The sequence below is a fragment of the Nycticebus coucang genome, chromosome 9, assembly GCF_027406575.1.
Source record: "Nycticebus coucang isolate mNycCou1 chromosome 9, mNycCou1.pri, whole genome shotgun sequence".
NCBI lineage: Eukaryota > Metazoa > Chordata > Mammalia > Primates > Lorisidae > Nycticebus > Nycticebus coucang.
Genome location: NC_069788.1, coordinates 42,417,657 through 42,439,391, shown reverse-complemented (window position 1 = coordinate 42,439,391; position 21,735 = coordinate 42,417,657). Strand labels below are relative to the sequence as shown.

The following is a 21,735-nucleotide window of genomic DNA, read 5'->3' as shown; positions in this document are numbered from 1 at the left end:
TGAGGTTGCTGTGAGTTGTGATGCCATAGCAGTCTACACAGGGCATCATAGTGAGACTCTGTCTCAAAAAAAAGAAAAAAAATGCTCCTTTTTTCCGAGAACTGTTAATGTAATTGTGGCCTTTATGTTTCCAGAAGAACTTGTCATGTAATTATTAGAGTGATTTTTCTGATTCTTTGTCACATTCTTTCAGATAGCACATTAGTGCTTATTATTAAAACTATATTTTGGGCTCAGCGCCTGTGGCTCAAGCAGCTAAGGTGCCAGCCACATACACCTGAGCTGGCGGGTTTGAATCCAGCCAGCCCCGCCAAACAATGATGGCTGCAACCAAAAAATAGCTGGGTGTTGTGGTGGGCACCTGTAATCCCAGCTACTTGGGAGGCAGAGGCAGGAGAATCGCTTGAGCCCAGGAGTTGGAGGTTACTGTGAGCTGTGAGGCCACAGCACTCTACCCAGGGTGACAGCTTGAAGCTCTGTCTCAAAAAAAAAAAGAAAAAAAACAACAACTATATTTTGACAAATCAAAACATCAAAGTTCCCTACCCTATAAGAGAAACATTTAGTGAAAACACACTTGAATGTTTACTAATTATCTTTAAAAGCAGTTTTAAGTAAATAATAGCTCTTTGTCAAGCAAGGTCTATGTTTTATAACAACCATCTGTGAAGCACCCACCATATAAAGCAGGTATATATTAAAAGTTAATTAGTTTAGGGCGGCACCTGTGGCTCAGTTGGTAAGGTGCCGGCCCCATATACCGAGGGTGGTGGGTTCAAACCCGGCCCCGGCTGAACTGCAACCAAAAAATAGCTGGGCGTTGTGGCAGGCGCCTGTAGTGCAAGCTACTTGGGAGGCTGAGGCAAGAGAATCGCTTAAGCCCAGGAGTTGGAGGTTGCTGTGAGTTGTGTGATGCCACAGCACTCTACCGAGGGCCATAAAGTGAGGCTCTGTCTCTACAAAAAAAAAAAAAAAAAGTTAATTAGTTTAGGCTGGCGCGGTGGGTCATGCCTGTAATCCTAGCACTCTGGGAGGCTGAGGCAGGTGGATTGCTTGAGCTCACAAGTTCGAGACCGGCCTGAGCAAAAGTGAGACCCCCCCCCCGTCTCTACTAAAAATGGAAGAAACTGAGGCAAGAGGATCACTTGAGCCTGAGTTGGAGGTTGTTGTGAGCTATGACGCCACGGCACTCTACCCCAGGTGACAGCTTGAGACTCTGTCTCAAAAAAAAAAAAAAAGTTAATCAGTTTAGCTCCAACTAATTAAATATTTAGCTCTGCAAATAGAGAAAGTGAAAAAGTAAAGCTGAACTTGATTTATCTATTATGAATCACATTCTCTCCTTAGATATTTAAAATCCAATTATTTATCCAGCCTTTCACCTTAGAATCTTCAAAAATCTTCCTTTTTGTCATCGTCATAACCACCATCAGCATTATTGCCATAATCATAGCTAATATTTATTAGAAGTTTATTCTCAGCTAGGTTGCACACTTTATAAGCAAAATTTAATTTGCTCCTTATAATAGTCCTGTGGGGTGAGAGCCAGGTATTATCTCCATTCAGTCTAAAGTTTAGCAAGCTTCAATAACTTGACCAATGTCACATAGCCAGTAGGTGCCAGATCCCAGATTGGAAACCAGGCTAACTCAGTTTAAAGTTTTTGCTCCTAACCTTTACTTTAGCTTGCCTAAGCCTGCTTAATTCACTTAAATTTGGTTTAAACTGACTTTAAATATGACCCTTTTTGGGGGGCTCATTATGGTTTTCTCCCTCACCTAATGTTGGATAAAGTAAGCATTCAAAGGAATAAAAAGCCAAAATATAAATAATTGAAATGTTAATGAACAAAAAGATTTTTTTTTTTAGACAGAGTCTCACTTTATCACCCTCAGTAGAGTGCGGTGGTGTCACAGCTCACAGCAACCTCCAACTCCTGGGCTTAGGCCATTCTCTTGCCTCAGCCTCCTGAGTAGCTGGGACTGCAGGTGCTGGCCACAATGCCCAGCTATTTTTTGTTGCAGTTTGGTGGGGCCAGGTTTGAACCCACCACCCTTGGTATATGGGGCCAGCGCCTTGCCTATTGACCCACAGGTGTTGCCCCCCAAAAAAGATGGGTTTTTTTTTTGCAGTTTTGGTCAGGGCCAGGCTTGAATCCACTGCCCCCAGTATATGGGGCTGGCACCCTACTCCTTGAGACACAGGCACCACCCACAAAAAATTTTTTTAAAAACTCCACAATTGTTAGAAGAGTGGATAGTTAAGGAATACTTGGAGGTTGTTCAGTAACGGGAAGGGGAGAAAGGCTTTGAATAAAAGTAGAAAGGAGGAGAGGGCACTCCCAGGCCAGGCTGACTGGCTTTGCAAAGGCAGAAAGTCTGGAAAGTGCCAGGTGAGTGGGAACAAGGTGGAATAGTCCTGTTTGGCTAAATCTGAGGGTTTCATAAAAGAAAGGGAGGACAGCAGGATGGGGGTGGGAGTCATATACATTGACTGATGTCCTTTTCAGGGCCAAGGTCAGTTTTAAACCAAGGTAAGTGGAAAGCTTTGATACTCAGTTGAATTTGGGTCATTTCATCTCCTCCCTTAGCTGTTCTATTAGCTGTTGTATGACCCCGTGTCATCCTACTTATGTTTCATTTTCCTATCTGCAAAAAGGGAATAATTGTTGTTCCCTTGGGTTTCCTCCTAGTCATCAAATATGAATGAGTTAGGCCACAGCACACAAAAGGAAAATATGTAATGTTTTATAAGATAAATTTATAAAAAGTTGTAGAGTATTTTTATAACACAAGCACTGTTGAAAACTTTCAGAGGAAACATTTAAATTCATTAAGGACTGCGGCTATACAGACGCTGATTTTTCCTTGAGACGGCAGGAACTTGAAAAAATTAAAACGGGATGTAATTACTCAGGCCAGTGACATTTCAATTTATGGATTACACAGAATTTTAATTTACTCATTTCACACGTCGTTGTCAACTCTACACGAAGTTTAAAAGGACAAAGGACGAAAGTGGAACCGGCCAGTTTTCCGCGTTATTTCCACGGTAGGGGAATTTCCTTTGAGACAAGACTGGGGTCGGCTAATAATTGCTGGTATCGCCCGACTGGTAATAACAGGCTGATGAAAAGGTGGCCACAACGTGAAAACTCCGATTAAATCAAGCGCACCCTCCCGCCCTGGTTTTAGACGAGGACTTCTCCTCCCGCTCCCGCCCGCACAGGAGGGGCTGAGGCAGCATCTGGCATCATAATTCTAACATTTGTTCCGTGATTTCCTCTTTCTCGGGCACTCTGAGTCACCTCACTTCTTAGGAATCAGGCTTCACGGGTGCCTTTCTGCATTTCTAAGTGAGAATCTCGGGGCTGACCTTTTAACCGGCTGTAACCACCCAGGTCTGTATCCCTCTCCCGGAGCAGAAGCGGAGCCCCCCGCCGCCCCCCGGTTTCCTTCCAGGCCCGGGACTCCTCCACTCCCTGCGTGAAGCCGCCGTGACTCACGTCCTGCGCCCCCGACACACAGCCCCCAGGATCCAGCCCCAGCCTACAGTGTGTCGTCAACCCGCCCAAGCAGACTTGGAGGTCTCGGGTCTGAGTCACACAGCGAGACCACCCTCGTCGGCGTCCCCACACAGTCCCTCACGCCCGGCGCGCCGGCCTCCCAGCCTGACACACCAACGCCCGTCGTCTCCGCGCAACTTGTTATGCTCCAGCTCCAGCCCTAGACCCAAAAACCTCGGAGAAACACAGAGCCGCAGAGTCGGCCTCCGGCGGCCTTTGATGGCTTTGTTATTGTTTGGGTTTGAATCGATACGCCCCTCCCCATCCCTCCTCCCTCGCGGCCCTACACTTAGCTCCCGCCTCCCCTCACGCCCCGCGCCCCTCCCCCTCCATTTTGGCGCCTTTTCCTTCCCGCCACGTCGTGGCGGCGTAGAGACCATTCTGACCGCCAGAGTGGGGCGGAGCGGGGGCGGGGCGCGCCGCGTTATGCAGATCAGTCGCCTTCTGGTTGGCTGGAGGCGCGCCGATGGGGGCGGGGCTGGAGCGCGGCTGTGGAGAGCGCGGGGTGGGGGCCGAGGGGAGTCGCCCCGTCCCGCCGCTTCCCCACCCCCTCTCCTCCCTCCGCCGGCCGGGCAGCCCCGCTCCCCGCCTAGGCCTCCTGGAGAGGCCCCGCCCCGTCCCCGCCCGCCGGCGCTCCCCCCCCTGCCGGCGCGCTCCGCCCCTTTACTCCTGGCGGCGGGGCGAGCCGGGCGTCTGCTGCAGCGGCCGCGGTGGCGGAGGAGGCCTGAGAGGAGTCCGCGGCGGCGGCGGCGGGACCCGCAGAAGCAGAAGCAGAAGCAGCAGCAGCAACAGCAACAGCCACCAGCTCTCTGTCCCACGGTGCTGCCGCACGATCTTCACGAGCCGCTCACCCTGCCGCCCCCAGCGCTACCTGACCCGGCGGGCGCGCCCTCCCGCAGCCAGTCCCGGCAGCGCCCCCAGTTGTCCTCCGACTCGCCCTCGGCCTTCCGCGCCAGCCGCAGCCCCAGCCGCAACGCCACCCGCAGCCACAGCCCCAGCCATAGACACAGCCACCGGCACAACCCCAATCCCTGCTACTGCTGCGGCTCCTCCGGGCACGGTCCCTGCGCCGACACCCTGGAGGTTGGGATGCTCTTGTCCAAAATCAACTCGCTTGCCCACCTGCGCGCCGCGCCCTGCAACGACCTGCACGCCACCAAGCTGGCGCCCGGTGAGAGTCTCCCCTCTACCAGCACGGGGATGGTGGGTGGCTGCGGGATCCCCAGAGTAGGGAGCTGGGGCTCGTGGGCCGACACTGAATCTCCCATGCCTCGCCCTTTTCTAGGCAAGGAGAAGGAGCCCCTGGAGTCCCAGTACCAGGTGGGCCCGCTACTGGGCAGCGGCGGCTTCGGCTCGGTGTACTCAGGCATCCGTGTCTCCGACAACTTGCCGGTGAGTGGGCGCCCCGCCGTGGGGAGGGCGCGCCGGGCGGGGGGCGCATGGGTATGCTTTTGCTCGGGCGAGGGGACCTAATCGAGACTATGGGTCTTCCAGGTGGCCATCAAGCACGTGGAGAAGGACCGGATTTCCGACTGGGGAGAGCTGGTGAGTGCCCTGGGGAGGGCGACCCTCAGAATGAGTGGGTGGGGTGAGGGGCTCCCCCAACTCCTGCTCTAACGCGGCTTTCTGGCTCCTGCAGCCCAATGGCACCCGAGTGCCTATGGAAGTGGTCCTGCTGAAGAAGGTGAGCTCGGGCTTCTCCGGCGTCATTAGGCTCTTGGACTGGTTTGAGAGGCCCGACAGTTTCGTCCTGATCCTGGAGAGGCCCGAGCCGGTGCAAGACCTCTTCGACTTTATCACGGAAAGGGGGGCCCTACAAGAGGAGCTGGCCCGAAGCTTCTTCTGGCAGGTGTTGGAGGCGGTGCGGCACTGCCACAACTGCGGGGTGCTCCACCGCGACATCAAGGACGAGAACATCCTTATCGACCTCAATCGCGGCGAGCTCAAGCTCATCGATTTCGGGTCGGGGGCGCTGCTCAAGGACACCGTCTACACGGACTTTGATGGTGAGCCAGGCCTGGGAGGGAGCTGCCCCCCCCAGGTGACTCGGCCCGGCCGGGAGGCCTCGGCTGCCCTCCCGCTCCGTCCAGCCCTTTGTAAAGGTCATTGGGCCGCCTGGCTCAGTGCTAGTTGGGGTGGGACTAAGGAGAGCTTCCCGGCGTAGTAAAGCCGGCGATTTCAAGCCAGCTGAACCTGTAATGTTTCTGGCATGATTTTATTCTTCAAGTGGAATTCAGTGGATTTCAAGCCTTCCCGGTGAATAAGAGGTTGTGGGCAACCGGCGGTAGGCTAGATTTCTGAAGTCTGACCCAGTTTCCCCGCCAGTAAAAGGATTGGGGGAGTGAAAATTGATGCTGATTTTGTAAATTTTTGTTTTGTTTTATTAGGGAGTTTTCTGCTAGATAGTTTTTAGAGCTGCAGTTTATTACTTCCCTTGATCTAGGGAAGGTTAAGAGATAGGAATGGTAGTTTCACTTTTTTTCTTTCCTTTTTTTTTTTTTTTTAAATTGTTATGGAGTGAGGGAGTCAGGAATAAATGTTGTGAAATAAGATCTGTTGCTGCTTTGAAAATTAGTTGGGTGTCTCTGCAGAGAGGATGAAAACCTATCCTAGGGAGGGGCTTGGAGCGGGTTCGTTCAGAAAAGAGGGAATGCAGAGCCTAAGATGAAAGCAAAGGAGGGTGGGTCATCATCTGAGCGGCTTAACCTAACAAACGACAGCCTTTCAAAACTTGTGACTCGGGCTTGTGGTTTGTGTTTATTTGCCCTTGGAGGACGCTGGGTTGGGCTGCATTTTTTGTATTTAACAGTTAATGGCTGGCTGGGTCCTCCCTTGTTTTTTCCTTCAAGTCTTTGCTGCCCCCTGGTGAGCACCAGCGGGATGGCCCCTCCTTTTTTTACTATCCAAAGTTTGTAAACAGGAATCACGTGGTCTGAAACCAGCCCTGCAGCTCTACTTTTCCAGTCTAGGGAGGAAAGGGTGTGGATGTCTGCCCCTGTACTCAGAGGGTGGGGAGGAAGGCCTCTCAAAGGGCACCCTGACTTAGAATGTTGTGCAAGTAGCTTTGCTTGGGTCCTGTTTGCCGTGAGAATCTCACCTAGCCTCCTGGGCAGTATTGAATACAGTTGAAGGATCATCTGTGGGATACCTCCCTGGGTTGTGCAGACATTTCATCCCTTCATCCCTTTGCGGGTGGTCCTACCACGTATGGCCTCAGGCTTTGTGTCTGCAGCCAGCCCTGTTTGTTTCTTGGAGCAGTTTGTAAAGAATTGCAGTTTATGGTTTGGGCTGGTTGAGAGGTGGGTAATGCTTTGGGTTGGAGAGATGCCATAAACCACCTCTGCATTCTCCTTTAGCCCATAGGGAAAATGGAGTTCACCCAGCTCCTGAGAGAAGGGAGGTGGTGCCTTTTAAAATATAAAGAGTTGTTCTGTACTTATTTGTGCTAAAAGGATGTTTTCTTTTTTATTCCCTTGGCTTTCAGGGACCCGAGTGTATAGTCCTCCAGAGTGGATCCGCTACCATCGCTACCATGGCAGGTCGGCAGCTGTCTGGTCCCTAGGGATCCTGCTGTACGATATGGTGTGTGGAGATATCCCTTTTGAGCACGACGAAGAGATCATCAGGGGCCAAGTGTTCTTCAGGCAGAGGGTTTCTTCAGGTGACTTTGGGGAAGCTCCTGGTTAAGGAGAAGCTGGGACGATCACAAGATAGTTGGTGCTTCTAGAATAGTCTTTGAATTCTGGAGAGTTTCTTTCTAGTAGATGCCATGGGCCTTGGCTTAAAATTGAGCTGGACCCACAAATCACGTGGTTTGCATTTGAGCTTTCCTTGAGGTCAGAGGAAGAGAATGTATGAGAAAATTAAGAAGAAAAGACAATCTGGTTTCTCTGAAAAGTTATTTTCTCTTAAGTACCAGCAGAGATCTGATTCCTCAACTCTGGGCTGTTTAGCCATGGAGTAAAAAGTTGACTCTTTTAGCAGCTCCCTCAAGGCAGTATCTCCCTAAATATTGTGGTTCCAGTGACCTCATTGTGGGTGCTGGTCATGTTTGTGAGTCAGTAGATGAGTTGAATCACCTCATCATGCTCAGTGGTGTTTTCATCTTAATTCCTTGTCATCATCCTTCCTATTTCAGGTTGAGTGGGTGTCATGGGAAAGGCCCCCACTATTAAAGTTTGAAAACCACAAGTTTAAGAGGGGAGCTGTTTTAACTGAAAGTAAACTGAAGGACGTAGATATTGGTTAATACCTTCCCATTGAAGAGCACAATGTTCTGGAAATGCATAGCCTCTTTGGGACCCCAGATTCCCTGGTCCCTGGGAAGGACATGGGGGAGGCCTTTTGTGATTCAAGAGCAAGTTGAGTCATTCATAACCTTTGTCTTGCTTTCTACAGAGTGTCAGCATCTCATTAGATGGTGTTTGGCCCTGAGACCATCAGATAGGCCAACCTTCGAGGAAATCCAGAATCATCCGTGGATGCAAGATGTCCTTCTGCCCCAGGAAACTGCTGAGATTCATCTCCACAGCCTATTGCCTGGGCCCAGCAAATAGCCTTTCTGTCAGGTCCTCCCCTCCTTGTCAGATGCTTAAGGGAGGGGAAGCTTCTGTCTCCAGCTTCCCGAGTACCAGTGACACTTCTCGCCAAGCAGGACAGTGCTTGATACAGGAACAACATTTATAACTCATTCCAGACCCCAGGCCCCTGGAGGCTGCCTCCCAGCAGGGGGGAAGAGAGACACTCCAGGCGCCCTAGGCCTCAACCTCTCCTGTAGATGCTCTCTCCTCATAGGTGTCCAGCATTGCTGGACTCCCAAAAATCCTGGGGGTGGGGGGTGGGGGTGGGTCAGAACCCTGCCACAAAACTGTTCCCTTCATCACAAGTTCTGCTGAATGCCGTGACGGGTCGGGTAAGGGGGGGAAACAAGTTGGGATGGGATAGGACTAGCACCATTTTAAGTCCCTGTCACCTCTTCCGACTCTTCTGAGTGCCTTCTGTGGGGACTCCGGCTGTGCTGGGAGAAATACTTGAACTTGCCTCTTTTACCTGCTGCTTCTCCAAAAATCTGCCTGGGTTTGGTTCCCTATTTTTCATCCTTGTCCCCCCTGACCCTCTCCTTCATATGAAAGGTGCCATGGAAGAGGCTACAGGGCCAAATGCTGAGCCACCTGCCCTTTTTCTGCCTCCTTTAGTAAAACTCCCAGTGAACTGGTCTTCCTTTTTGGTTTTTACTTAACTGTTTCAAAGCCAAGACCTCACACACACAAAATGCACAAACAATGCAAATCAACAGAAAAGCTGTAAATGTGTGTACAGTGGCATGGTAGTATGCAAAAGGATTGTAGTTGATCTAATTTTTTAAAAATTTTGCCTTTTAAGTTATTTTACATGTTTTTTGTTTTTCGTTTTGAAAAATGCGCATTCTAACCTGGAGGTCGATGTTATGTATTTATTTATTTATTTATTTGGTTCCCTTCCTGCTCCAAGCTTCCACAGCTGCTGCCCTACTTTTCTTTCCTTCTTTCCTCCTCTGACTTGGGGACCTTTTGGGGAGGGCTGCAACGCTTGCTCTGTTCACGGGGTGACGGGACTCAGGCGGGACAGCGCTGCAGCTCCCCAACTTTCATGGGGCCCCTCACCTGCTTACCTGAGTGGGTCTGGGCTCCAAGAGTGGTGGGGGAGGGGCTTTGCTGACTGTATATAGCATAGATAAGAAAAAGTTCTGGGTGGGTGCCTTCTGGATCCTCTCTGGGGCTGTGTTTTGAGCAGCATGTAGCCTGCTGGTTTTATCTGAGTGAAATACTGTACAGGGGAATAAAAGAGATCTTATTTTTTTTTTATACTTGGTGTTTTTTGAATAAAAACCTTTTGTCTTAATTTGTGGCTTCTAATTGTTTTGTGTGGAGGCATGCTAATGTGCATTTATTGAACACTTGGAAAGTGCCAAGTCCTTAGCCGGGCGTTGTGGCGGGCGCCTGTAGTCCCAGCTATTCGGGAGGCTGAGGCAAGAGAATCGCGTAAGCCCAAGAGTTAGAGGTTGCTGTGAGCCGTGTGACGCTATGGCACTCTACCAAGGGCGGTACAGTGAGACTCTGTCTCTAAAAAAAAAAAAAAAAAGGAAAGTGCCAAGTCTTGGGGCAGTGGGAGAAGGGGAACTTTCACACTAAATCTAGTCCTTTCTGTAATGGGAGTTCCAGGATAATCACCTTTCGAAAACACAGTCTTTGGGATACAGACGAGGATAGGTTCTGTAGGTTTGTTCTTAACTTGATTTTGTAAGTTGGAATAGGTACATATTATCTGTAATAGTCTTTGTAAGTGAGTTGTACATAAGTTGGATATTTGTAACTTACGGACTGACTGTGGCCAAGGAGTAGATAGGACCAATATTGTATGGACAAGATTTGGCATGAAGGGCCAGGCATGGTGGCTGGTGCCTGTAATCTTAGCACTCTGGGAGGCCAAGGCAGGTGGATTGCTTGAACTCACAGGTTCGAGACCAGCCTGAGCAAAAGTGAGATCCTGTCTACTAAAAATAGGAAAACAGGTAAGTCCAAGAGTTGGAGGTTGTGAGCTATGACACCACAGCACTCTACCCAGGATAACAGCTTGAGACTGTCTCAAAAAAAAAAAAAAAAAAGAGGGCAGTGCCTGTGGCTCAAAGGAGTAGGACGCCGGCCCCATATCCTAGAGATGTGGCAGGTTCAAGCCCAGCCCTGGCCAAAAACTGCAAAAAAAAGACTTGGCATGAAGGGCGTAATGAAATAAGTTTTTCCTCTTTCAAACTTTTTCTTTTCTTTTTGTAGAGACAGTTACTTTATCGCCATTGGTAGAGTTGTGGCGTCACACAGCTCACAACAACCTCCAACTCCAGGGCTTAGGTGAGTCTCTTGCCTCAGCCTCCCAAGTAGCTGGGACTACAGGTGCCGCCACAACGCCCAGATATTTTTTTGTTGCAGTTTGGCTCCGGCCTGATTTGAACCCCCTACCCTCAGTATCTGGGGCTGGTGCCCTAACCACTGAGCCACAGGTGCCGCCCTCAAACTTTTTCTTTCTTTTTTTTTTTTTTTTGTAGAGACAGTCTCACTTTATCGCCCTGGGTAGAGTGCTGTGGCATCACAGCTCACAGCAGCCCAGCAACCTCCAACTCCTGGGCTTAGGCGATTCTCTTGCCTCATCCGCCTGAGTAGCTGGGACTACAGGCGGCTACCACAATGCCCAGCTACTTTTTTGTTGCATTTTGGCTGGGGCCAGGTTTGAAACTGCCACCCTCGGTATATGGGGCCAGCACCCTACCCACTGAACCACAGGCACTGCCCAAAACTTTTTCTTTTTCTTTTTTTTTTTTTTTTGTAGAGACAGAGTCTCACTTTATGGCCCTCGGTAGAGTGCCGTGGCCTCACACAGCTCACAGCAACCTCCAACTCCTGGGCTTAAGCGATTCTCTTGCCTCAGCCTCCCGAGTAGCTGGGACTACAGGCGCCCACCACAACGCCCGGCTATGTTTATTCTTTTAAAAGACAGGGCCTCTGCCACCCAGGCTGAAGTGCAATGGCATAATCGCAGCTCACTACAACCTCCAACTCCCAGGCTCAAATGATCCTCCTGCCTTAACTTCCTGAGTGGCTAGGACTACAGGCATGTGCTACCAGGCCCAGCTAAATTTTTTTATTTTTATTTTTTGTGGAGACAGGCTCTTTATAATGCTGCCCTGGCTAGGAAATGTGTGTTTTGACTTGACAGAGTTTTCCCGTCTGATGTGCTTGACAAACGGCTTATACTAGCAGTAGGTGAAATGTTAGCTCTGTTCTTGGATAATTAGTGTTTTTAGTCTGTGGTTTCTTTGCAGGAATCTGTTTAATAGGCCCCTTGTCCACTTTGTGAGTTTAGTTTAAACTGGATGGTAGAACCCATGAATCTACTTAGTATATGTGGCCTGAATACATCCCGATATTCTGAAAGCACACTGGAATTTGTGGCACTGCCAGTTCATGTATTAAGTGTTAGTAAATGTTGGTTTCATGTTTCTTTATAAATATCAACAGCAGTTATAATATTCTTCCCTCCCTCTGGGTCTCTTGCTTCCTCCCTCTGAATTGTCAAATTGTCCCCCATGTGCATTTATACACCCTTTGGTCCCTGGCCCAGATGCATTCTTACCAGGTTGCTTGAGGGTCTAGGCCACAATACCCCTTACTCCTCATTGGGTTCTGGGGTTTATCTTAACCCTTAGGCTTGGACTAGATCCCAAACCCCAGCATAGCCCCCATGTGGCTTTGGAGAGGAAGGAAGGATGTCTTGGCTCTAGGGGGCCGATTTCCTGAAGTTCCCATTTCTATGCCCTCCCCACACTCTCCCTTCCCATTGCCAACACACACGTGCTACCAACCTTTGGAGCCTGAAGGTTGCATGCCTCATACTTTCCAGTAAATTGAAACTTGAACAATTGAAAGTTGCTCCAAACTTCTTAGGAAATGTGGTCAAGCCCCACCCTTCTTTTTCTTGAAGTGAGTTTCTGGCAGTTTCCCCCATCTATTAGACTGCTAGGGGAGATGGAAGAAGGTGTCTCTTGGAAGAAATACAGACTGTGGCTCCTTTTGGTTGCAAGATATTAATTGTATAGGAAGGGTGAAAGGTCATATTTTGTTTTTCTCAGGGGAAATTTAAAATCTAGTGTGGAAAGGGAGTTAGATAACTCAAGGTGGTGTGGGATCACTGCCACGGCTATGGAATATAGAGACCAAAGGTTAGGGGTGTTGATTTGGAAATCTGCCTTGGGCTTACAGTCTATCACTGTCATTTCTCCAGAAGTCTTTTTTTTTTAATTTAATTTCAGTGTGCTTATTCATCTTTGTTTGAAGTACTCCTTTTTTGTTGATTTTCTTCTTTCTCCTGCGGTGCTGGCTGTTTTTGATGTTGTTGGTAGAGACGGGGTCTTACTCTGGCTCACTGCTGCTCATATGGGTTTTGAACCTCTGAGCTCAGGCAATCCACCCTCCTCGGCCTCCCACAGCGCTGGGACTACAGGTGTGAGCCACCACGCCCGGCCTCTCCAGAAGTCTTAAACAAGTTATTATACACTTTGAGGCTAATCTCTAAATAGAGATACTCCTGGAATGGATAATTAGGAGATTAGATTAAATAATGGATGTACTTGTACATGGAAACAGACACTATCTCCTTACAGATGTATATATATGTTGTAAAAGTACAAAGAAGAACAGGATGATAGTAATTTCCCAGAGTTAGGGCAGTGGTTGTTACCTCTGGGGAGAAGGAAGGGAAGTTGTGATTTGGGGAGAGGTATCTGTTTAGAGACCTTCAACTGTTTTGGCAACGCTTTATTTTATAAGCTAGACAGTGAAGACTACGGTGTTTGTATTAGTGTTCATAACTTTTGGTTATGTATTTCATGTAGGAGGCCACAGGTGGAGTTACTATTGCCCTCGGCTGAGATGATCTGGGAAGACTTCAAACGAGAACCACATTTCAGGGTGGCGCCTGTGGCTCAAGGAGTAGGGTACTGGCCCCACATACCGGAGGTGGCCCTGGCCAAAAACTGCAAAAAAAAAAAAAACCACATTTCAACAATTTTGAAGGATGAGCCTCAGTTTATTAATCTGTAAAATGAGGCACTGAATATGCAGATAGGCTGAGAAATCCAGAGGGGATAAGTGTTTTTTCTCCCACTGCATCAAACTATGCCCTGCTGACTGAATCTGGCCCACCATCTATTTTTGTATAACTTGCAAGCTAACATTGGGTTTTACTTTTCTTTTTTCTTTTTTGGGACTGAGTCTCAAGCTGTCACCCTGGGTAGGGTGCTATGGCGTCATAGCTCACAGCAACCTCAAACTCTTGGGCTTAAGTGATTCTCTTGCCTCAGCCTCCCAAGTAGTTGGGACTATAGGTGCCTGCCACAAGGCCTGGCCAATTTTTTTTTTTTGGTTGCAGTTGTCATTGTTGCTTAGCAGGCCTGGGTCAGGTTCGAACCCACCACCCTAGGTGTATGTGGCCAGTGCCCTTGCTGATTGAGCTACAGGCTGGGCCCAGGGTTTTACATTTTTAAATAGTTGAAAAAAGATCGAATGAAGAATAATATTTTGTGGGCGGCGCCTGTGGCTCAAGGAGTAGGGCACCCGTCCCATATGCCAGAGGTGGTGGGTTCAAACCCAGCCCTGGCCAAAAACCAAAAAAAAAAAAGAATATTTTGTAATACTCAATCGTCAGCATTCACTAATTTATGTATTGCTTATGGCTGCCATCATGCTGTGCTGGCAGAGTTGAGTAGTTGAGACAAGATCATATGGGTGGCAAAGCCAAAATATTTACTATCTGGCCCTTTACAGAAAACCCTTGTTAACCCATGCCCTAGATCATGGTCCCACTGATTCCTCTGCATCTTTTTTTTTTGTAGAGACAGAGTTTCACTTTGTTGCCCTTGGTAGAGTGCCATAGCATCACAGTTCACAGCAACCTCCAGCTCTTGGGCTTAGGCGATTCTCTTGCCTCAGCCTCCCGGGTAGCTGGGACTACAGGTGCCCGCCACAACGCCCGGCTATTTTTTGGTTGCAGTTCAGCCGGGGCCGGGTTTGAACCCACCACCCTCGGTATATGGGGCCGGCGCCCTACCAACTGAGCCACAGGCGCCGCCCTCCTCTGCATCTTTTGTAACACCCCGGTGCCAGGCACAAGTGATAATAGCTACCACTCATTTAGTACCTACTATGTGCCCAGCACAGTTCAGCATATTTGTACATATTAACTGATTTATCCTCACATCTCTCCACGAGGTATATGCTATTCATTAATTAGTTAATTAAGTTTTCAAGAAAGGGTCTGTGTTGCTCAGGCTGGACTCCCAAGTAGCAGGGACTACAGGAGTGTGCCACTGCCCTGGCTGAATGTTGCTATTTATTCCCATTTTACACATGGGGAAAACTTAGGTGTGGAGCAGTTAGGTGTCATGTCAAAGGTCACGTACTAAGTGGACAGATCAGAATCTGGACCCCTCAGGCCATCTATCCTCATTACCATTCTGCTTTAACTGCTGCTTAATATACATTTGGGTGGATCAGTCATTTCAAAGACCCTTCAGGGCCCAGGATCTGGAGATCAGGGCAGTTCTTTCCCAGACTCCAGAGAGTCAGGTAAGTGGTTCTGTTCTGTAGAAATACTCACTATTGGCTTTCTTGGGCCTGGCCAAGGAGGAAGTATTGGAGGATGGAGGGAGGAGAAGGGACAAGGTGGGGGTGGCGTGGGGTGGGGGCTCATTTCTCGTAAATGTTGCTCAGCCCCTTCAACTGCTATGCTGGTTCTTGGAAACCCTCACCACAAAGGACCTATCAAAAACAGTGTTAAGGCAGATATGGCCTCATCCTCCAGTTCATTTCCTGCCCAGCCTTGCGCTACTAACCCCGATTGCCAAGAGCAAGGTTGCAGTGACCCCTCAGCATTGCTGTGGGAGGAAGTACAAAAATAAGCAGAACTAGGGTCAAGCTGAGAGGACTGTCTTTATTTATTTTTATTCATTATAACAGAACATCCAATGTACAGAATTAGATTTATCATAATCCTATGTTCATGGTATATTTTCATCACTGGTCAAACCATGGCCAGCTGTCACTATTATATATATACATATATATATATATATTTTTTTTTTTTATAGAGACAGAGTTTTACTTTATTGCCCTCGGTAGAGTGCCGTGGCATCACACGGCTCACAGCAACCTCCAACTCCTGGGCATAGGCAATTCTCCTGCCTCAGCCTTCCAGCTAACTCAAGAAATAGAACATCAACAATGACATCCATTTGTCTATGTGATCCTTAGTCTATCTCTTGCCTCTCCCAAATATAACTGATTGTCCTTAATTCTGTGTTAGCATTCTCTTACTTTATCTATTTATTTTTTTGAGGACAGAGTCTCACTCTGTTGCCCCAAGCTAGAGTGCCATAGCTCAGCCTAGCTCACAGCAACCTCACACTACTGGGTTCAAGCAATGCTCCTGCTTCAGTCTCCTGAGTAGCTGGAACTACAGGCACCGGCCACAACACCCAGCTAATTTTTCTATTTTTAGTAGAGATTGGTTCTCGCTCTTACTTAGGCAGGTTTCAAACTCCTGAGCTCAAAGGATCCTTATGCCTCAGCATCCCAGAATGCTAAAATTACGGGAGTGAGAGCATTCGCTTACTTTTTAAAAAGTTTTATGAGCCGGGGGTTGAGGCAGACGCCTGTAGTCCCAACTACTTGGGATGCTGAGGCAAGAGAACTGCTTAAGCCCAAGAGTTTGAGACTGCTGTGAGCTATGAAGCCACAGCACTTTACCAGGGTGACAAAGTGAGACTCTGTCTCAAAAAAAAAAAAAAAGTTTTATGGCTGTGTGATGGCTCATACCTGTAATCCTAGCGCTCTGGGAGGCCAGGGTGGGAGGATTGCTTGAGCTCAAAGAGCTCAAGAACAGCCTGTGGCTCAGAGAGTAGAGTGCCGGCCCCATATACCGAGCGTGACGGGTTCAAACCCGGCCCTGGCCAAACTGCAACAAAAAAATAGCCAGGTCTGGGCGGCGCCTGTGGCTCAGTTGGTAAGGCGCCAGCCCCATATACCAAGGGTGGCAGGTTCAAGCCCGGCCCCGGCCAAACTGCAACCAAAAAATAGCTGGGCGTTGTGGCGGGCGCCTGTAGTCCCAGCTACTTGGGAGGCTGAGGCAAGAGAATCGCTTAAGCCCAGGAGTTGGAGGTTGCTGTGAGCTGTGTGAGGCCACGGCACTCTACCGAGGGCCATAAAGTGAGACTCTGTCTCTACAAAAAAAAAAATAGCCAGGTCTTGTGGTGGGCGCCTATAGTCCCAGCTACTTGGGAGGCAGAGGCAAGAGAATCGCCTAAGCCCAGGAGTTGGAGGTTGCTGTGAGCTGTGTGATGCCACAGCACTCTACTGAGGATGACAAAGCGAGACTCTGTCTCTACAAAAAGAGTAAGAGCAAAACCCTGTCTCCACTAAAAATAGAAAAACTAGCTGGGCATCATGGAGGGTGCCTGTAGTCCCAGCTACTCAAGAGACTGAGGCAGGAGGATCACTTGAGCCCAGGAGTTTGAGGTCTCTATAACCTAGAATGATGCCCCAGCACTCTACCCAGGGTGACAGAGACAGACTTTGCTTCAAAAAAAAAAAAAAACTTTTTATATTATAGGTATGTGTCCTTAAATTAGGTAGTGTTTAGTTCTATTTTGTTTGTTTTATTTTGCTTTCAATTGGCTTTCAATCTTCTTATTTTGAAGTTTATTTTATTTTATTTTTTTCTTGCTTTCTTTATTTTTTTTAAGTTTTATTTTATTTATTTATTTATTTTTGGGTGTCACAGCTCATAGCAACCTCCAACTCCTGGGCTTAGGTGATTCTCCTGCCTCAGTCTCCTGAGTAGCTGGGACCACAAGGTGTCCACCACAATGCTGGGCTATATTTTGTTGCAGTTTTGGCTGGGGCCTGGTTTGAACCTGCCACCTTCGGCATGTGGGGCCGGTGCCCTACTCACTGAGCCACAGGCATCACCCCTTTATTTATTTTTTATTGAGACAGAGTCTCACTTTGTGGCCTTCAGTGGAGTACCATGGCATCATGCTTCACAGCAACCTCCACCTCCTAGGCTTAAGCGATTCTCTTGCCTCAGCCTCCCAAGTAGCTAGGATTACAGGAGCCTGCCAGAACGTCCGTCTTTTTTTTTAGTAGAGAAGGGGTCTCAACTCTGGCTCAACCTCTGAGCTCAGGGCAATCCACCCGCCCTCGGCCTCCCATGGTGCTAGGATTACAGGCATGAGCCACCACGCCCAGCCTAGTGTTTAGTTCTAATTATTCTTGAGAACTTTACAAATAAAAATAGTACCATGCATGGGCGGTGCCTGTGGCTCAGAGAGTAGAGTGCCGGCCCCATATACCGAGCGTGACGGGTTCAAACCCGGCCCTGGCCAAACTGCAACAAAAAAATAGCCAGGTCTTGTGGTGGGCGCCTATAGTCCCAGCTACTTGGGAGGCAGAGGCAAGAGAATCGCCTAAGCCCAGGAGTTGGAGGTTGCTGTGAGCTGTGTGATGCCACAGCACTCTACTGAGGATGACAAAGCGAGACTCTGTCTCTACAAAAAAAAAGAAAAAGTACCATGCATATACATCATGGTCCAGAACTGGCACTTGCCCGGGGCGAGTTTGCATGCACCACCACCAGTATATGGGGCCGGCGCCCTACTCCTTTGAGCCACAGGCGCCACCCTCACTCTAGAATATTTTATTGTATAGGCAGGGATCTGGGTCATGGCCAGCAGAAGCTAGTTTTCCAGTGCTTCCTGGCTTACATCGCTTAGGAGGTCAGCACACAAAGCACGATGTATCCCTTACTCAGTACCCTAGGTGGGAGGTAGCGACCTGGTAGCCCTTATAGTCATGGTGCACTTACTTGGCACCAGGCACTCACTGTACTGTAAACACCGAGAACTTCTTTTTTTTTTGTAGAGACAGAGTCTCACTGTACCGCCCTCGGGTAGAGTGCCGTGGCGTCACACGGGCTCACAGCAACCTCCAACTCCTGGGCTTACGCGATTCTCTTGCCTCAGCCTCCTGAGCAGCTGGGACTACAGGCACCCGCCACAACACCCGGATATTTCTTTTTGTTGTTGTTGTTGCAGTTTGGCCGGGGCTGGGTTTGAACCCACCACCCTCGGCATATGGGGCCGGCGCCCTACTCACTGAGCCACAGGCACCGCCCCCGAGAACTTTTTTGTCCATGATGAACAGAACCAGGGCTTTTCTCATCTGTCCCCTTCAGGGTGCAAAATGATGCCAGCAAATAGACAAGCATTACAACAAAGCAAAGATCTGGCATTCAGTGGGCTCCCAGTGAGCCCTGTAGGTGTGGCAGAGACTGCTGTGTATGTGATGTGGTGTGTCTGGGAGGGTGCAGGGGTTATGGGGGCACCTGTGTGCAGGTATGTCTGCTTGGTGTGTGCGATGTGAGGGTGAAGCATGGTGGCGTCTGTGTGTTGATGTCGGGGTGTACATGTGCATGTAGGTGGTGCGGCTGTTGTTCCCGTGTGTGCCCCACATACTCATTCCTGGAGTTACTACCCGCCTCACTTCACCTGGCAAATGACCCATGCTTCTTCCCTCTGTGCTCTGGCTGCCCCCTGCCTTCCCTCTGTGCCGATCCTCTCCTCTGCATCTTTCCTCTCCTTCCCAACCTGCAAATCCTCCAACAGCCTCTCGCCTGATTCTCCTCAGTCCTCTTCCAGAGGGCCCATGCCAATTCACCTTGGGAGCATTCATCCTTTTTTTTTTTTCTTTTTTTTGAGACAGAGTCTCACTTTGTCTCCCTTGGTGGAGTGCCGTGGCATCATTGCTCACAGCAACCTCAAACTCTTGTGCTCAAGCGATTCTCTTGCCTCAGCCTCCCAAGTAGCTGGGACTACAGGCGCTGGACACAACACGCGGCTATTTTTAGAGCTGAGGTCTCCCTCTTGCTCAGGCTGGTCTCAAACCTGTAGCTCAGGCTATCCACCCACCTTGGCCTCTCAGAGTGCTAGGATCACAGGTGTGAGCCACCATACTGGCCCTTTTTTTTTTGAGACAAGAGTCTCACTTTTTTCTCACCCCCTCCCCCTCCAAGTACCATGGTGTCATAGCTCGAGGCAACCTCAGACTCTTGGGCTCAAGGGATTCTCTTGCCTCAGCCTTCTGAGTAGCTGGGACGACAGGCACCTACCACAATGCCCAGCTAGTGTTTAGAGATGAGGTCTCACTCATGCTCAGCTCAAGCAATCCACCTGCCACGGCCTCCCAGAGTGCTAGGCGCCACTGCTCCGGGCCTTGAGCACTCATCCTTATTTGACCTCCTCAGTTTTTACAACGCTGTTGACCCCTACTTCTTCTTTTTTTTTTTTTTTGCAGTTTTTGGCCCGGGGCCCACCACCTCCAGCGTATGGGGCCGGCACCCAACTCCTTGAGCCAAGGGTGCCGCCCCCCTGCCTACTTCTTGAAACTTCTCCAGTGGGTTCATAACCTCCAGTTTGCCTTCAACTTCTTTGCCACTTCTGCCCAGTTTCCTCTCCCTCTCCTTGGTCTTTAAATTTGGGTGCTTTTTCCCTTTTTCTCTCCCAAGCCTTCTGTGTGGGTCAGGATCCTGGCAGGAAACAGATAGCACATTCACAGGGGTAATGTGAGGAGAATGTACAAAACCATTTACAAAGGTGCAGGGCAGGTGTTGGGGAACCACCAGGGCAGTGCTGTAGCCTGGGGCTTGCCACAGTGGGGGCATTCCTTTCTGGGGCTGGGTTTGAACCTACCACCTTTGGCATATGGGGCTGGCGCCCTACTCCTTTGAGCCACAGGCACCACCCTTTGATTTTTATGTATTTTAGAATCTCTAATTTTTAGCTAGTCATGTAGCCTTTCTTAAGAATAAACATTTAATTCCCCAGATTCTCTTGAAGCTAGTTTTAGACACACAACAAAGTTAAGGTCAATGAGATGTAAGCAAAAATGTTGTGAGGGAAGATTCCAGCAAAATTTTTTGGGGTAGGGCCTGTGGCTTGTGCCTGTGGCTCAAGGAGTAGGGCGCTGGCCTCATATACCGGAGGTGGCGGGTTCAAAGCTGGCCCTGGCCAAAAACTGCAAAAAAAAAAAAGAAGCAGAAAATTTTTTTTGAAGACATCTGGCATGCTCCCTTCACCCCTAGAGGAAGAGAGGAGTTATCATGAGAAGGAATAGGTTGGAGTGGGGCAAAGTTGCTAAGCAGAGAGAAGTTGCCCCCTCAGGACACTAAATTCATCTGAGCCCTCATCACCATCACCTTGTTTTGTGACAAGCTTTTAGTATGTCACCAGAAAAAATACTCCTTCCCTTTAAGTTGGTGATTAAAAAAAAATGTGTAGGGCGGCGCCTGTGGCTCAGTGAGTAGGGCGCTGGCCCCATATGCCGAGGGTGGCGGGTTCAAACCCAGCCCCAGCCAAACTGCAACAAAAAAATAGCCGGGCGTTGTGGCGGGCGCCTGTAGTCCCAGCTGCTTGGGAGGCTGAGGCAAGAGAATCGTGTAAACCCAAGAGTTAGAGGTTGCTGTGAGCCGTGTGACACCACGGCACTCTACCCGAGGGCGGTACAGTGAGACTCTGTCTCTACAAAAAAAAAAAAGAAAAAATGTGTAGTATCTTTACTGAAAGATCTATACTGAAAACATACTTTTATTGTATCTTGGTTCCAAAGTCTGCCTCTTCTAACTCCTTCAAACACATTTCTCCTATTTTATACATCAGTTGGAAGGTGAGATTGGGTATCAAGCCAATTCTCATTTATTTATATCCATTCATGGGGAAAAGCATATGATAGTATGAATAGTCTAAAATGAAAGATAACTTTTTTTTTTTGCAGTTTTTTTGGCCAGGGTCAGGTTTGAACCTGCCACCTCTAGTATATGGGGCCGGCGCCCTACTCCTTGAGCCACAGTTGCCACCCAGAAAATGAAAGATAACTTAGGCTGGTGCCTGTGGCTCAAAGGAGTAAGGTGCCGGCCCCATATACCGGAGGTGGCAGGTTCAAACCCAGCCCTGGCCAAAAAAAAAACAAAACGATAACTTAAAATGTATATTTCGTTATGGAATATGTTCCTTAATCCAACATAGTTTCATTGATGGAGAAAGGAAGGAAAGACACACTTTTTTCTTTTTGAGACAGAGCATCACTTTGTCATCCTCAATAGAGTGCTGTAGCATCATAGCTCACAGTAACCTCAAATTCTTTTTTTTTTTGAGACAGAGCCTCAAGCTGTCGCCCTGGGTAAATTACCGTGGCATCACAGCTCACAGCAACCTCCAACTCCTGGACTCAAGCTATTCTCCTGCCTCTGCCTCCCAAGTAGCTGAGACTACAGGTGCCCTCCGCAATGCGCGGCTGTTGTTTGGCAGGCCAAGGATGGATCCGAACCCGCCAGCTCTGGTGTATGTAGCTGGTGCCTTAGCCACTTGAGCTACAGGCACCGAGCCTATTTATTTATTTTGAGACAGAGCCTCAAGCTGTTGCCCTGGGTAGAGTGCTGTGGCATCACCGCTTACAGCAACCTCCAACTCCTGGGCTTAAGTGATTCTCTTGCCTCAGCCTCCCAAGTAGCTGGGACCACAGGTGCCCGCCACA

General features: G+C 49.0%; 1 protein-coding gene across 1 annotated transcript; it reads left to right on the top strand.

Moving 5' to 3' along the window:
- The first annotated feature begins 4,222 nt into the window (after positions 1-4,222).
- PIM1 (Pim-1 proto-oncogene, serine/threonine kinase) lies at positions 4,223-9,445 on the top strand. The gene is made up of 6 exons (XM_053602490.1): positions 4,223-4,736; positions 4,851-4,957; positions 5,060-5,110; positions 5,205-5,571; positions 7,050-7,226; positions 7,964-9,445. Exons 1-6 carry the CDS (start codon positions 4,655-4,657, stop codon positions 8,119-8,121), a joined length of 942 nt encoding a protein of 313 aa, XP_053458465.1. The 5' UTR covers positions 4,223-4,654; the 3' UTR covers positions 8,122-9,445.
- The last annotated feature ends 12,290 nt before the right edge of the window (positions 9,446-21,735 follow it).